The 15,913-nt window shown below is 56.7% G+C and overlaps 6 protein-coding genes across 6 annotated transcripts; 3 read left to right on the top strand and 3 right to left on the bottom strand.

The window, feature by feature from the left end:
* Positions 1-936: 936 nt before the first annotated feature.
* On the bottom strand, positions 937-1,702 carry PUNSTDRAFT_136929 (uncharacterized protein; the record flags this gene model as incomplete). Its single annotated transcript, XM_007386545.1, has 2 exons — positions 937-1,131; positions 1,190-1,702. 2 exons carry the CDS (start codon positions 1,700-1,702, stop codon positions 937-939), a joined length of 708 nt encoding a protein of 235 aa, XP_007386607.1.
* An 84-nt stretch (positions 1,703-1,786) lies between these two features.
* Positions 1,787-2,338, top strand: PUNSTDRAFT_16941 (AMP-dependent synthetase and ligase; the record flags this gene model as incomplete). The annotated part of the gene is made up of 1 exon (XM_007386544.1): positions 1,787-2,338. A coding segment is annotated over one exon (552 nt), but the record flags the coding sequence as incomplete, so codon positions are not given.
* A 938-nt stretch (positions 2,339-3,276) lies between these two features.
* On the bottom strand, positions 3,277-4,792 carry PUNSTDRAFT_136927 (uncharacterized protein; the record flags this gene model as incomplete). Its single annotated transcript, XM_007386543.1, has 2 exons — positions 3,277-3,308; positions 3,361-4,792. 2 exons carry the CDS (start codon positions 4,790-4,792, stop codon positions 3,277-3,279), a joined length of 1,464 nt encoding a protein of 487 aa, XP_007386605.1.
* A 384-nt stretch (positions 4,793-5,176) lies between these two features.
* Positions 5,177-6,991, top strand: PUNSTDRAFT_106334 (uncharacterized protein). Its single transcript, XM_007386542.1, has 4 exons — positions 5,177-5,351; positions 5,411-5,570; positions 5,632-5,820; positions 5,875-6,991. The coding sequence occupies exons 1-4, from the start codon at positions 5,218-5,220 to the stop codon at positions 6,925-6,927; spliced, it is 1,536 nt and encodes a 511-aa protein (XP_007386604.1). The 5' UTR covers positions 5,177-5,217; the 3' UTR covers positions 6,928-6,991.
* A 366-nt stretch (positions 6,992-7,357) lies between these two features.
* Positions 7,358-7,797, top strand: PUNSTDRAFT_73119 (uncharacterized protein; the record flags this gene model as incomplete). The annotated part of the gene is made up of 3 exons (XM_007386541.1): positions 7,358-7,418; positions 7,477-7,675; positions 7,722-7,797. 3 exons carry the CDS (start codon positions 7,358-7,360, stop codon positions 7,795-7,797), a joined length of 336 nt encoding a protein of 111 aa, XP_007386603.1.
* Positions 7,798-8,942: 1,145 nt separating this feature from the next.
* On the bottom strand, positions 8,943-14,390 carry PUNSTDRAFT_106331 (pleiotropic drug resistance protein PDR; the record flags this gene model as incomplete). Its single annotated transcript, XM_007386540.1, has 15 exons — positions 8,943-9,432; positions 9,495-9,708; positions 9,766-9,931; positions 9,992-10,109; positions 10,164-10,374; positions 10,438-10,557; positions 10,623-10,779; positions 10,832-10,942; positions 10,997-11,190; positions 11,247-11,421; positions 11,482-12,927; positions 12,981-13,181; positions 13,254-13,451; positions 13,520-13,631; positions 13,702-14,390. 15 exons carry the CDS (start codon positions 14,388-14,390, stop codon positions 8,943-8,945), a joined length of 4,602 nt encoding a protein of 1,533 aa, XP_007386602.1.
* Positions 14,391-15,913: the final 1,523 nt, after the last annotated feature.

Here is a 15,913-nt window from a genome sequence, read left to right as displayed (position 1 = left end):
ACATACAGATATTTTGAGCTCATCGAGTTGTTAGTGATAGCTGAATGGGACATGAGACAAGTTAACTATACCTGAGATAAAAGCACCACAACAGTGTCTCCTGGCCATCAGTAATCTGGAGGGTTCATAACCATGATGTGTTAGCTATGGAAATCTCTGTCTTTCAGATGTACATGTAGTATATAAGCTGTTACTATATGGGATGATATGATGTTACAGATGGGGCCAGGCCAGGGTGAGGTGTCAACAGTCAAGTATCAATCCCCAACTCCAACACTTATATCTACATTTGTTCTCTAAGCCCCTTGGACAGGACCAGTGCTAATGTTATTGACACTGCAACCACATTTCCTATGTTATTAGTTCTAAGTCCCCTTGTACCTATAAGGAAGTCCTCTGATTAGTCTGTCATCTGTCATGATTTGACAGTTTTATGGGATTTTTTGGCTTTTTTGTGACAATTTGGACAGAATATGATCATATTATGAACCATGTATGTATATATGTAGAAAATTGCCAGATGGGGTTTTTCCTGATGCTTGAGGGGGAGTGTTGGAGATAGATGGTTGATGAGCATGCAAGCGGACGCCGTGTCGGCCGTTGCGCGCGCGGCGCGCGCGCCTTCGCGTGGTATGGACATATGCGGACACGAAAACTTATACTTCCGTCTTCAGATAATCGTCTCATTTTCGCGAGCGCACGTCTCACTTGCTCCCTTACCCGAGCAGTGAGACGTGAGTCCCTCTTTTGTCTATATACCCTGTACCGAAAGCTAATGTACCGTAGTTATATCTACACTAGGTACATGAATACGACTTGCTCCCTTACCCGAGCAGTGAGACTTATATCTACACTAGCCGCTCGTTCCATTCGCACTCCGTCCCGTCCCTCGTACACCTTCATTATAACCCATGTTTTCTACCAGCAATACGTCCTTTAGTGTATGTAACCGTTGTGATTTCCATTCAGCTTCGCGCCGTTCGCCCCGTTGGCGTGGCCGTTCGCATGTCCATTCGCATGTCCATCGGCATGACCGTTCGCATGCCCATTGGTAGCGGATCCAGAGATCCGGCCCTGCATAATCTCCAGCAGCACCTCGCCCATTCTCGGCGTCTCGAACGCGCGGAAAATCTGTCAGCGACAAGCCCATCAGCTCCCATTCTCGATATCACACCAAGCTCATGCGTACCTTGCTGATCTCCGTACCGATCTTCGTCGCGTCCTTGACAGGGTCACCGCAGTGCATCTTCACGCCGAGCTCCCCGCGCACAAATGCGTTCAGTGTCCTCGTCTTGCCCAAGATCTGGCTCGCAAGCGACTCCGGCCCTGGCTGGTATGCCTCGCGCAAGCGCACGAATGTCTCCGTCGCCTTTTCGACGAGGGCCGCCCTCCACGCGTCGACGTCGCCGAGCTTCACGCCCGCGTCGACCTCGACCAGCTTGCTCGAGAGCGTCGCAGTGAGCCCGGTGAATACCTTGTGGAAGCGCGGGCGTGCGTCCTGGTCGACGGTCTCGTTCAACAGCACTACCACCCTGTTCCGCAGCGCGAGCAGCAGACCTGCCTCGAATTCGGGCGAGTCGGCGACGAAGGCGAAGCGCGCGACAGTCTCTGCGCGAATCAGCTCGAAGAGCTCTTTGCGGAACTCGACCTGCATCGCGCGCAAGTCCGCGGCCTGGCATAGGGCGTAGATATGCGTCGCCATGAGCATCCGGACGAGCTTGATAGTCTCGTGCGTGTACCCTCGCGTCCGTATAAAGGGCGCCTGCTCTGGGGTGCCTCCCTGAATTTCGATGCCTCTATCGTGCAAGTCTTCGGGACGTTGTCGGCGGGTGGTTGCCTATGCATCGCTCCCGACACAGCCTTGAAAGAAGATTTACCAGGGCTCGTGCGTAGCATGCAGGTTGAAATTGTGAATGTCACGCCCACCGTCGCAAGGCTACTGGTGGACGAGAAGCTGGAGAGTCTGACGGATGTCATACTGGGTGGAGAGTCGTTCGGGCCCGATTTGCGCGATCGTCTGCTTCGCAACGGCATACGACGAGTCTCCAACCATTACGGACCTGCGGAGTGCACTGTCGAGGTTACACGGAACGTCATGGACGCCCGTTCAGTCGGCATCGGCAGGATCCCATTGGGCAAGGTTTTCGGCGACAACATCGCGGTTGTCGTTGACGAACATCTGAGACCATTGCCCTACGGCGCTACCGGCGAGCTTTGCATTGGCGGACCGCAAGTCTCTCCGGGTTACCTTAGCCGCGGTGACCTGAACGCCAAAGCCTTTGCGCTTGTCGAGACCACACCCGGTCATCGCGAACGTGGGTACAGGACCGGAGACATCGTGCGCCTCGTTCCCGACGGAACTCTTGACTTCGTGTCCCGCAAGGACCGCCAGCAGAAGATCAGAGGTCAGCGCGTTGATCCAGAAGAGATCGAGGAAGCGCTTCGCAAGGAGATACCGGAGCTGGACCAGGTGGCAGTCGTGCCTATGAGCGACGCCGCGGGGGCGAAAACTCTCGTTGCTTTTGTCGTAGTTCGGCGCGACGTCTCGGTAGATCTTACAGTGAAATGGGCGCCAGTCACCAAGAAGCTTTTGGTTGCGCCATCGACGTTCGTCGTGCTTCCCCGTCTTCCAGTCAACCTCTCCGGCAAGTTAGACGTGGTCGAACTGCAGGCAGCTTACGAAACGCATATGAATACTCGCCTGAAAACACCGAAAAAGCAGTCAAATGGTCACGATAATGGGCATGCGAACGGGCATCTGAATGGTCAGCCCAATGGAGGCGCCGACAGTAGTGTGGCTGAAGCCCATGACCCGAGGGTAGATCTCGTCCGCGGGCTTTGGGCGACTGTGCTGGGGCTGAAAGCCACCCAGATTGGGCTGGATACACCGTTCGCCGATCTTGGAGGTAAACAGGATACCTTCGAAGGTCTCGCGTTCGCTGACGCGATGTTTTTTCAGGTGACTCGTTGAAATGGATGCAGTTATCCCGCCTATTCTTGCGATCGAAGCAGAAGGTGGCGTTGACTTCACTCATAGCGGCAGATTCAGTGCGACGTCAGGCAGAGCTGGTCAAATTGTGATTAATATATGCAGACATATAATCATGTGGACATTATTGTAATCATCACGGAAATAAACATTATTCCCGCTCACGACCGGCGTCGGAGTGCGCGCTGGACATTGCATGGATACGTCCTCGGGCGCAGAAAGCCGGCTGGTAGTTGATAACATGCACGGAGACGTCTAGGTTTGCTGTCGTTGCCTCCATATCTTTCTCACGAGTTCATTGGCACTCCAAAAGGCAAAACTAACGCGGGCACTCAGCAAAGTAATGATCGAAAAGGAGATCAAGTACTTACTCAAGGAATCCGCCGTCGTAGACGCTTTGCGATCGCCCCAGCTTTGATGGCGGGGAGGCAGCGGGAAGAGGTCCAAAATCCTACCAAGATCCAGAGGTTCATCTCCCTCATCATCGTCCGTGTCAGAGGCGACGTCTGCGAGCGCCGGAACACCGCTGTTTAGGGAGTCCCGCGGAGGCGTGGAAGGTGCAGAGGACTGCGGGACATATATGACGTCGAAAAGCTCCTTGGCGACGCCAAAGGACGCGACGGTCGCCAAATAGGGCAGGCGCGGGCTTGCCTGCAGCAACGTTGAAATGCCGAGTCCCGTGGTGCCACATGACGTCGCGGAAGCGTCCATAAGGAGGCAGCCAGCATAGAGCGATTTCGGACTTCCACACACTTCCGAGGCGGGGCTGGCAGAAGTCGCTGTTGCAGTCGCATTCAGAGGCATTGCCCGCTCTCCTCTAGCGTCTCTGGGCAGCCCAAGAGCAGTGGAGCTTGCCGCAGATATAATCAACGTCTTCGCAGAGGGGCTAGGCGAGATAGTCATCCAATCCCGCAGACCGTCCAGAGTCGAAACTGTTGACGAAGACTCGAAGAATGAAGAGAAGGGGTCGACAGAACCTGCGGGGCGGCGTCCAGGGGTCCCCGGTCTGGGCTGCAGAGACTCAAGGAAGCGTAGCTCGTTGGTGCTCAGACAAGGAGACATAGGCGGATTCGAGTCACCCGTCGACCGGTAGGAGCTTATTGCACGAGAGGCACTAAACGCAGGGCTGTATCTAATTCTGGGCCCTAGGGCTTGGAGAATACCAGAGAGGGACATGCTTGATTCCACCATGCTGAGTCGGGATAGCCTCTTTGCGGGGTTGCGGTTGCCAATACCCGGTTTGCTGGTATCGTCAGATGATGACCGAGACGGTTCCGCTAGGCGAGTCGACGATGCAAGAACGGCTACAGAGCCCGGACCGGAGTACGGAGAGGGAGCAGAGCAAGAACGCGAGCCACTTCTCGATGACATTGTTGGAGCAGCATGTGGAGGTGAGCCAGAGTCCATCGCAGCAGAGAATGGGTCAGAAGGTATGAAACGTGAAGCCCCAGTACCAGCTTGAGGATACCTGCCGTCGGGACCATTGTAGATCGGCGCGGGGCGAGATGGACTTCCTCGTTGGGTATCGTAGGGTCCCTCCGGATTGGTAGAGCGTCTCATCATGAAGCTGTTGCCGAATCTCTTGCGAGTCTTCCAGCTGGTCCGAGGATGCTGATGATGATGAATGAGGTCGTCCAGTTTGTGCGCGAGGTTTGCAGAGTGGCTTTTACGCTGCTCGTCCGGCGCCTCGGGCAGAGGCTTATCCTGGGACGACCGGGGCGATGAGGCTGGAGATGTAGGCGTGCCTTCTAGAAACGGTTGTGCATATGGAGGCTGAGAGCATTTCCGCTTCGATTTGGACATTCGTAGGTGATGCATGTTCGTCCAGAGCGTTATCCGACGTTATGTATCTAGTGTACCCGTGATTTGCGCCAAGGTTTTTTCAGGTGCACGCCGCCAATTCCCGGCAGGGGTAAGTCGACGTATATAGGATGTTCGAAAAAGATAGGCTGTGAGTAAGGAGCGTGAAGTCGAGCCGGGAGCGCGTGCGGCGAGCGTCAAGACGAACGAACGGCAGCGACAAGCCGGCAAACGACGACGAACGCGGTCAGTGGCATCATGTGACCGAACCACGGCTTGTAGCCTTGCCTCCCTCTCCGTCTGGCGTTCGAAGGGGTAATTGCCTCTGTAGTATCAGCCAGTCGAAAATGTCCTCCTTAGCTGGTGCTCTTGAAGACCCGCACCATCTGCAAAACGGAGTAGACGTCAGCACTTCTGGCGACATTGACATGCACGGGGACTCGTTGACCGCGGAAGCGCCTGCCGCAGCGAGCGAAGGCGACGACGACCAAGAGGAGGGCCTGGACGACCTCTTCGGCGACGATGATGAGGTTGAGCCCGTAGCTCATGAGAAGGATGAAGAGTACGTTCCGCCATGGACTGGCATTATGGGAGCGTGCTCATACCGTACCGGCCTCCTAGTACGCAGTCGGTGGCGACATCGGAGAGGCTACCTTCACCCGAGCGCGAGCACCGAAAAGCGATGGAGTACGCGGAGGAGGACGTGGTTGATCAGGGTGGCCAATTGGAGGCAGACGTGCAGATACCCAACGTCCCTGCGCCACGAAGTTCGGACGGTCAGGTATGTACCTTCGGTTGCTAGCGCATAGCAACATGCTCATTATCTATCGCACATGTGGTAGCAATGGGTGCTGCGTATACCTAGCTACGTACGAATCGATTCCAAACCTTTCCACCCCGACACATACTATGGCCCTGAAGATGAAGACTCGGAACAAGCCAGTCTGATGCGGGAGAAAAGCATGTCCATACGACTGGCGGTCGAAAACACGGTCAGGTGGAGGTGGACGAAGGACAAGAACGGGGTCGACGTAAGTTTCTGTCCCCTCATCATCCGACCCCCTCTCACGTAGCCTCCCATGCAGCGTCGACAATCGAATGCTCGCGTTATCCGCTGGTCGGACGGTACATTAAGTCTGAAACTCGGCAGGGAGCTTTTCGACATCAACCAAACGTTGGACACGTCCGGCGCCGTTGCGCGCCAAGGCCTAGGCGCCTCACAATCCCAGCAAGGCTTGTCGCAGTCGCAGTCGCAGTCCCAATCCCAGATTGCCGGCGCGAATGGTGTCTATACCGGCCTCACCTATCTTGTCGCGCAGCACAAGCGCGCGGAGATCTTGCAAGCGGAGGCCGTCATCACCGGCACGATGTCGCTCCAGCCGACCGACATGTTGTCCGAGACGCACCGCATGCTCGTCAAGGCCGTCGGCCAGAAGCACGTGAAGACTGCCAGATTGAGGATGGCGCCGGACCCGACGAGGGACCCGGAGCTCGAGCTGATGGAGGAGATGAAGAGAGATAAGAAGACGAGGGTGAGGGGACCGAAGGACGAGGGCGATGAGTTTGGGGAGAAGAGGAGGAGACGGTCCGGAGGGGGCGGGAGGAGCCGTGCGCGCCGAGCGGAAGACGTGTGGTCAGACGAAGACGAAGACGATGGTGTGTACGGAGGGTTTGACGACGAGGATATGGGCGGAGGCAGTTCGCAGAAGAGATCTCGGGCAAAGGAGGAGAAGAAACGAGGGGGAGACTACGAGACGGACGATTTCCTTGTGGCCGACTCGGATGAAGATGCCGACGCTGGCGGCGACTCGGACGAAGAAGTTAGCTCACGCCCGAAGAAGAAGAGTAAGAGGCGGGAGGAGGAGCACAGCGAAGAAGATCCGCTGGACAAGCTCGACGCCGCGATCGAAGCAGAAGAGGAGAAGAAGAGGAAAAGCGGAAAGAGCGGAGATGAAGATGAGGACAGCGAGGACGATCACGAGAAGGATGTGCACAAAGATGAGGACGATGCGGACAAGATGGATATGGATGTGGAGAGCGAGGAGGATGAAGATGAAGGAAGAGTGCGAAAGGCAGGGACAGCGTCAGGCACGAGGAAGAAGAGAGTTGTTGGATATGATGAGGAGGAGGATGAATAATTGTAGTGTTCTTTCCTGCTATAGCGGGCTGCTATCTACTGTGCTCTTTTACCATGATGTCCAGAGGGACACTCCTCTTCGCGCACCTGGAATGTAACGTCTTGCCATATATGGCAGCTTGAAACAGACGACCATTTACGGACAACACCTCTTGACTTTCATCCTCCGCATTCTTGAGCTTCATCCGCATTTGTATCTCGCTTTCAGATTCATAAGACGTGCTGAGATGACTCATATGAACTGATATGCTTCCGGTGCAAATCCTTATTCGAGCCCGGCGCAGTCACCGACCAGCAGGGCATAATGTGTAACGAACGCCTATAAGAGAAGGGCCCCAAGCTTCGTTGGTATCTCACCGGTACCCGCAATCAACTCTAGATAAACAGCCCAACCATTGTCCAGTCATTTCCCGCAGCTCATATCCGACATAATGATGGAATACGGTTCATTCGCTGTTGCTTCTGTGCAACGTCAGATCATGCTCGTCCAATGTAGGTTTCACCGTGGATCCTGTCGGCGCTTTTGATCTGAACCGCTCGCTTTATTTAGCGGCCCGTAGCCACAATATGGGCGACAGACATTTAGACGTCTATACCTACAAACCTTTCGCCGAAGGCGTATTCCTCGCTTCCGAAGTCCCTCAAGCACGGATAGCATCCAAAGACCTCCTGACCATCTTCCCGCCCACCGACGCCTTTCAGCAATTAGCTTCTGGCATGCTGGAACTTCCTCCACAAGCCTACTCAGAGTGAGTGCTAGACCGGTATAGGAACACATACTGATCCCATGCATAGATATATGGAGCTCAGCTCGCGCGGTCAGCAGCGCGCTGAGACCCTCTACGCTGCTCTCATGGCGCGAAGAAGATAACTCATAGCATCCTACCCACACATTCGGGACCATCCCGTTCCTGTTTGACGTCCAGCTTGTATCAATAGCACCTTTCGTACAATGTAGCCCTATCAGTGCACCGTTCAATCGTTGTGACCCTACATTAGGGTACAGGCACTTATCGCCATTTCTTCCGTGATGCTCCGCAGGACGATGAACAGACACCATCGGACCGCGATACATATCCAAGCAGAACTGTACTCAATCGAAGAGATCAAGACGGATGCTGGCCTCCTTTGCAACACGGCATGATTCCGATTTTCCGACTCCGGACGACTCATGCTCAGCCTCGTTCTGGTTCGGCGAGGCGCTCTCCTGTGCCCCGCGCGTCCCGGACGACTCATGTTCGCGAATTCATTTCAAGGTCTAGCGAGAATACCACCGTCATCCGGGATATGCTCTCTACTAAGCACTGATTCAGCCCCGGCCGTTTCTTCGCCGCAAACGAGATGAAGATGATGCTTGCGCATATCGTGATGCATTACGATGTGCAACTCGAGAATGGGTCGCACGTCCGACCGCCGAACTCTTACTTGGCAGTGAACTGTCTTGCGAATCCAACCGCTAAGATATGCCTTCGAAAGAGACAGGGATTGGGGTTGTCAATATAAGTACTGCTGTCTGGCATCTATTTCCCGACTTATTACCTGACAATATTAATGCAATATAATGTGCCAAGCATTGGTCAGAGACGAATAACGAGAGAAGACATCATACGCCTTCACTGTGTCCACAATCGTGAGCATCTGACCTTGAGGCGGGACCTTGAACGGAACAGCACGGATGTTTGTCATCTAATATACTGAGCAATCAATGTCCGATGTAAAACACATTCTTTCCACATTTTGAGACGTCGCTCAAGGAGCCGTTCCGGATTCAGAGTGTGCTGTTCAGTGTTCAGAAACCACCTCTCACCGGATATAATATATGAAATCGTTGATCCGTTGATCATTCATGTGAGAGGCTAATGTACATGCGCATGTAAAGAATACGGGGCGAGGAGCGTTATACGTTATTCATTATCGGGGAAGCTGTAGGTAAGTGACCGTCCGAAGCAGTTCAAAGCAAAGATACAACAGAAATGCACGGGAAGCATGCAAAGCGATAAAAAATAGCGCCGCCATCTAATGCGGCAGCTCCTCCGTCTTCTTGTCCCCTTGTACAGGCTCCGCCGACGCGGCCTTCTCCACCCGGTTCCCCTTCGGCACCCGCATGAGCCAGTACAGGACGAGGGACGCCATGATGTTGAACGAGATGTAGACGATCAGCAGGCCCCAGTTCCGCCAGCGCTCGGAAAAGTGCGCGTTGATCTGGTCCAGGAACTCGTCCGTCGTCGTGAGCGAGCAGAACTCGCAGCCGGAGGTCGCGTCGGGATTAGAGACGGAGCCGCCGGCCGCGGCGATGTACGACTGGAGGTACTGCCCGCAGGTCTGGCCCGAGGGCGGGTTGAACGTTCTGATCTCGATGGACGAGCATTTGACAGGGGCGTGGGCGAGGCCGACGGACAGCATGGCTTGCACCAAGTATCGGAAAGGTGAGACGTCGTACATGAATATCCAGAAATGCGGGAACTGTGCAGGAGTGGCGAGAACTCCAGTGAAGATGAGACAAAGGCTGTTGGGAAGATCAAAATCGGTCAAAATCGGTCGTGAACGAAGCGAAGCCATGCTGCGTACTTGAACATGAGGTTGGCGAAGTTGCCGCCAGTAGTCGCGTCCTCGACGCCAGCGATGACCATGGTCGCGAACGTGCTTGTGAATATATAGAACTCAAGAACGAGCATGAAGAACAGCCCGCTGCGTTCCGCCGTTTCATGGGCAAACGCGGCATTATGGTTCAGGCCAATCGGATAGTAGATCAGGACGAAGGCCAAAAGTGCAGCGATGGTTTCTGCAAAGTCGTGTCAGTATCAAGTAATGATCGAAAGACGTAACGCTTTGAACGTACGCCAAGGCAGCTCCACAGTCAGCTGAGCGAGCATGAACGCCGGCCAGCCGAAGGTCTTGCTAGGGCGCTCCCTGACCTCGTAAAGGGCACGTTGAGTCACGAACTGGGGCATGATTTGTTGTACCATGTTGCCGAACGCAGTCATGAGCATGAAGATGCTAAACATCTATAGAGAAGACGTGAGCAAGCCATTCACTGGGAATGCGTGCTTCGTCCCTGGGCTCACCTGGTTCTGCAAGCCCTGCTGGTTCCTCTTCGCCTGCCAGAACGAGAACCCGATGAACGCGGCCGTGACAGTGGATAGCGTCAACTTCGCGTAGATGTAGCTTGGGGTACGCCAATACCTGCAACGGTGACATCAACGTGTGGCCCAAAACTCCACGAGTAAAAGCACGCACTGCTGGAAAACCCTCCTCGTTACGAGGCAGTATTGCGAGAAATGCGAAGCAGCAAATGATCGAGGGCTTGCGTCTTCTTGAATGGGCCTGCCAGACAACTCGCGCTCCATTTTACCGATCTCGGCCCGGATGTTTTGACGTTCAGGGCTCTCCTTCCAGACCTCGGGCCAATCACGCTTGGCGACGGCGCCGGGCGCAGCTCCGATGACCTCTGCAGAGAAGGAGCACGTGAGGGTTAGCAGGTAAGCAGCGTTCCAACAGGACAAGCACCCACGCAACATCCAATCCGCCGGGTTCGCAGCAGGTGGGCATGGATCCGCCCCGTTTCGCTCAAAGTAGTCAATCAGGTTCCTCGAATCTTCCCCGAGATCTCCAAAGTACACCGTACGACCGCCTAGAGAAGAGATCCAAGTCGTGGTTAGCTATCCGCAGGCGGGCAGAGTACTCGATGAGCCCCACCTTTCGCCAAGAAGAGCAGACGATCAAACTCCGAGAACAGCTGCGCGCTAGGTTGATGGATGGTACACAGGATGGCCTGCCCGTGGTTGGCTAACTTGCGCAGCAAACTGAGAATAGACCAGGCCGTCTGCGAGTCGAGACCGCTGGTGGGTTCGTCCTGTACATGTCGTTAAGTCGTGTCTGCGATGCAGTGGGAGCATGTGACAAACCAGGAACAAGAGTAGCTGAGGCTTCGCGGCGAGCTCCACGCCGATGGTCAGGCGCTTCCGCTGCTCCACGTTGAGACCTTCACCGGGAACTCCGACGACGGCGTCCGCATACTGCAGTCCGAGTCAGCAACGACCGGCCACTACACACGGGAGGGGTATGCATACCTCTCGCATCTCCAGCAAGTCGATCACCTGCTGCACATACTCCAGCTTCTCCTTCTTGCTCACGTGCGCCGGCTGTCGGAGAAGCGCGCTGAACTCGAGAGCTTCACGGACGGTAGAGGTTTGGAGGTGCAAATCCTGCTGTTGGACGTAACCGGTCTTCCTCTGGAAGGAGGCATCGCGCTGACGACCGTTGACTGCAAATAGGAAACATGAGCACAACGACCAATCCATCGTACACTCTTAAACGTACCGAGCATATCACCCGAGACAACGCCCATGGTCACTCGAGAGGCGAGTGTATCCAGCAACGTCGTCTTCCCAGCGCCGGAAGCGCCCATGAGGGCGGTGAGCTTGCCGGGCTGGACCCATCCGTCGACGTGGTCAAGTAGCCGCCGCGGCTGTCCCTTGATCTTAATATCGTACACCTGCCCGCGATTCGTTCAGCGTCGCGATCAACTCCCAAGCCCAGGAAACCGGAAACGCACCACATCGCGCCACATGAAGATATCCCGCTGGCTCAAGTCCGCGGCGGTCTCGTTGCTCGACCCGTTCGACGACGATCCCATGAGCGGCGCCGGCTTCTCCCCGCGCGCCGCGCCCTCCTCGTCCCCCCTCTTCGCCGGGCGCAGGTTCCCCTTCCGGAAAACGAGGACCTCGCCCTTGGACTTGGCCGAGCTGATGTACGTCGTCGCGGCGAGGTACGTGCCCAAGAACGCGATCATGAAGCCGATCAGGATCCCAAAGTTGCGCCAGAGGTGCGCCCGGCTGTACTCGAACGACTGCGCGATGTAGTCCGAGCCCTCGACGAAGCCGTTGCCCGGTTGGCCGCCGACGACGGCGCAGACGTGCTCGAGGCCGGAGACGCCGGCGTACCCTGGCCCGGAGGGGATGAACTGCGCGCAGGGGTACCGCCGCCCGGAGAACTCGTTGGCCATCAACGCCTCGAACGCGTACCCGATCGGGTCCAGGTAGTTGATCCACCGGAACCAGGGGTGCATGTCCCGCGTCGGGATGGTGAAGCCGGTGTAGATGACGAGCGCGAGGATGAAGATCGCGGCGGGCGTCATCGCCTGCGCTAGCGTCCGCGAGGCGGCGCCGATCGTGCGGAAGATCATGCTCATCACGAGCATCGTCGTGAACGAGATCAGGAAGAAGATGAAGAACGCGCCGGGTTCTCGTCGGAGGTTGGTCATGAAGTACAGGATGAGGTTGCTCGCGACGGCGGTGAGGATCTTCGCCGGCATGTCGACCAGCATCGACGCGAGGGCCTCGGCGGCGGGGTGGATGAGTGCGTACGCCGTGTGCTTCTCCACGATCGGCCGCTGCACATAGAGCGTGAGGATCTCGAGCGCGCTCGAGAACGCGTTCATGAGGATCGCATAGAACAGCAACGCGCCGCGCGAGAAGAAGCTGCTCGTGTCCGCGGGGAGGTTGAAAAAGACGGAGGAAATGATCAGACACATGATCGAGTTGCCGAACACCGTCACGAAGAACATCGACAGGTCGTTCCGCAGCCGCTGGAACCCGCGCATCAAGCACAGGCGGACCTGCATCGGGAACGAAATCGTGTACGGCGACTTGGAGCTGACGTGGTCCGCCTGCTGCGCCTTGCGCGACTTGACGAACGCCTCGAGGTGGTGCCCGCCGACGGGGTACTGGTGGTCGTACGCCTCGATCTCGCGCATGAGGTGAGCATGCTCGGCGCTCCGCTTCCACGCGGCGGCGAACTCGTCCGGCGTGCGCGGGACGCGGCCTTCGAACCCGGGACGGACGATGCGCTCCTCTGGGCTGGTGATCGAGGTGAGGTAGTCCGCGGTCGTCTGGCGAGGTGGGCAGTCGTAGCCCATCCGAAGGAAATAATCCTTGGCAGCGGTCGTAGGGCCGAAGAAGATCTGGCGGCCCTCGTAGAGCAGGATGACCTTGTCGAACAGCTGCGGACGTACGATTAAGCGAAACAGCTGAATATATGCGCATATGGACTGACGTCGTACGCTTCCTGGCTAGCTTGGTAGATTGCGACGATGTTGGACACTCCACCAGCCTCCGATGCGGTTCGTAACGTCTTCACAAACTCAAGCGCGGTAGCACTGTCCAATCCTCGCGTACTGTTATCCCAGCACTGTACCGGACTACCGCTCAGAGTAGCCTCCGCGATCGACACACGCTTGCGTTCACCGCCCGAAACCTGGGGTCATCGCGCGCGTCAGACTTTTTTTTTCCCATACATACCACCGCTGGAAATGGAATCGATACGCACCCCACGGACGAAGTCGTTCCCGACGCGGGTGTTGACGGTATGGCTGAGACCGAAGATAGCCATGACGACGTCGCGCATGTGCATCGCCCACTGCTGGCGGGTAACGCCTTCGGGACGGTTGTGCGGCGTCCGCGCGAGCGCCGCGAAGCCGAGCGTCTCGCCGACAGTCAGCATCGGGAAGTGTACGTCGACCTCTGCCTGGAAATAGAAAAAAAAATCAGATCCGAGCGCGGTGTTCAAAAGACCACGGGGAGGGGGGCCCGTACCTGGTAGATGACCTCTCCCCTGAAGTGCTTGATGTAGTACTCTCGCGGAATGCCCGAGTAATGGATTTCCGTCTCGGGCGACAGGAAGAAACCGTGGGTCTGTCCGGCGATGCTGTATCAAAAAAGAGAGGAGATGAGAACGAATCACAAAGGCGGGGAACCAAAATGGCGTATCCGCGTACGTTTTCAAAAACGTACTGCACCCGCTCCCCGGGCGACCGAGGACGACGAGCGTCTCCCCGCTCCGGATCAGCCCGTCAAAGTTGCGCAGGATATCGATCTTGTGCTCCCTCTCCGCCCCGAACAACTTCCTGAAAAACCCGATCGCCTCGAGCCAGACGTTGCCGACGTCCTTCTGGTAGTCGGTCGAGCTGCCGAAGCCGTACGCGGACAGGTTCTTGAAGCTGACGCCGGCGGTGCGCTGCGGGAAGCGCTCCGGCTCGCGCTCGGTGATGTCCAAGACGGCGCGGATCCACGCGCGGACGTCGAACGCGCCGCTTCCCGGGACGAGCCTCGGGTCGTCGGTCCCGACGAACGGGTTCGGCAAGCTCCCGTCTCCCGCCTTGTCGTCGTCGCCGCCGCCGCCCTTGACCGGGCCGAGCGCGAACGAGTTGCGGGAGACGGCGGGGGAGAGCGTCTGCGAGAAGGGGAGCAGGCTGTTGCGCTTGCTCTGGGTGCCGCCGGCGGGGTGGGCGGAGGAGGTGGAGAGGCGCCGGGCGTTGGAGGAGATGGAGAGGCGCCGGGCGAGCTCGGTGACGTCGCGCTGGCCCTGCTCGTCGATGTCGATGCGCTCCGGGCGGGGCGAGGTCGGCGTGCGGCGGAACTCCGCGTGGTCTTCGATGTAGGTCGAGGCCGAGTCCGAGACGGACATGGTGTCGTCTCTCGGCGCGCTCATTTGTTCCGTTTACGTTGTCGAGCTTGGCGGCTCACCTCCCAAGAATGGAGGTGCGAGACGAGGAGAAGACGAGCAGAGCGGGGGCGAAGAGGAGAACAGAAAACGGCGATCCGTTTGGTCTCAGAGGCGCGAGACTTATATAAAGCCCTGTTCATACATTGACGGAAGGACGGTGACAAAGCCGGGCCTGGTCCCCGTCCGTGGCGTGCGCGCCAGGACCGTGGTTGCGTCGTGGGGTAACATCCTGTGTATGGAACATCGCCGTCATGAAAAACTCGACGCTGCGTAAAGTAACGCCCCCGCGCGGGAAGCAGACGCGAGGTGAACGGGTGTGGTAAGTGCAGAGCGTCAGCGGAGGCAAACCCCCGCACCGCATGGACCAATCAGGACGCGTCTAATCCGGGCTTCTCCCTGTTTGAGTTACCGGTGTGCCCGATGTTATCGTGCCTCTTCCTCGACGCTCCTCGAATGGCAGTTTCTATTATGCAAGCTTCAAATCGTACTCTTGAATCAAAGGAACCGCACAAGCATATGTCTATACTTGCATTAGTAACAAGCTTTCGGATGGAGCCCTTCGCGGCGAAGTTCTCCTGTTCACTCTGACGTTCGATTCTCGGCGTTTTCGTTAATGCAGTTCCCGATTTCGGTGGCGGCTGTGCTCGCAATTTCCAAATCAGTGTGTGTATAATCTTAGAATACCGGGCGTGTCCAGTGCGCCGCATCGCTGCAACGTCGCCTCGAGGCACCGACGAAGGTGGCCAATGAGAGAAGAGCAATCGACTCTCGAACCCGGTTTTTAATCAAGATTTCTTTCGACTTCCCGTTCCCTCAAATCAACCCCCTGGGCCCATCTTCTCTCGCAGAAGTCGGAGAACGCATATGCTATCCGTGTGACACGTACAGCTCCTCCGCATACATCATCTGATACTCTCACCGGGCGTCCTGTGGGTACGTGCTCCTCAGAGACACCAGTGCTCGCAGCCCGGCGAAACACCTGAGACCGTTCGTCTGACTAACGTGCTCTTCCCTGATCTTGCAAGTCCAGGTGCGACTGCGGTTGCGTAATTATCCTCGCGCGTTTATCCGAGGAATCAAGCGCGCCCAAGGACTTTTGCATTATTTGCAAATCGCTCCCCGTCACCATGGTTGCTAATGGGCTTGCGGCGACATCTGAGATACCACAGGGCTTTGCGCGCCCTGGAAAGCCGGCGGCAGAACGCCACATACCATGCATATTTTACCAGATCGTTCCAGGACCTCCTCCTCCTTCCACCTTCACTTGCATAAGATTCAGAGCGTACCGACCAACGCCCGAGCTCGACGCATCGATCGTGAGTCCGTGTGGCATCCGTGCGGGGGATCCTGCCAATCAACGGAATTGCATCCAGTGCGACTGACTCCACGGCTGCGCATGCTCGTCCAACGGCCGCGGAAATGGGGGGGGGGGGTTTGGTTTCGGGTAGTGACGACAAAGAGGAGATCCGCATTGAACTCCCTTT

This window comes from Punctularia strigosozonata, assembly GCF_000264995.1.
Source record: "Punctularia strigosozonata HHB-11173 SS5 unplaced genomic scaffold PUNSTscaffold_11, whole genome shotgun sequence".
Classification (NCBI taxonomy): Eukaryota; Fungi; Basidiomycota; class Agaricomycetes; order Corticiales; family Punctulariaceae; genus Punctularia; species Punctularia strigosozonata.
This window is presented reverse-complemented; position numbering and strand designations above follow the sequence as displayed.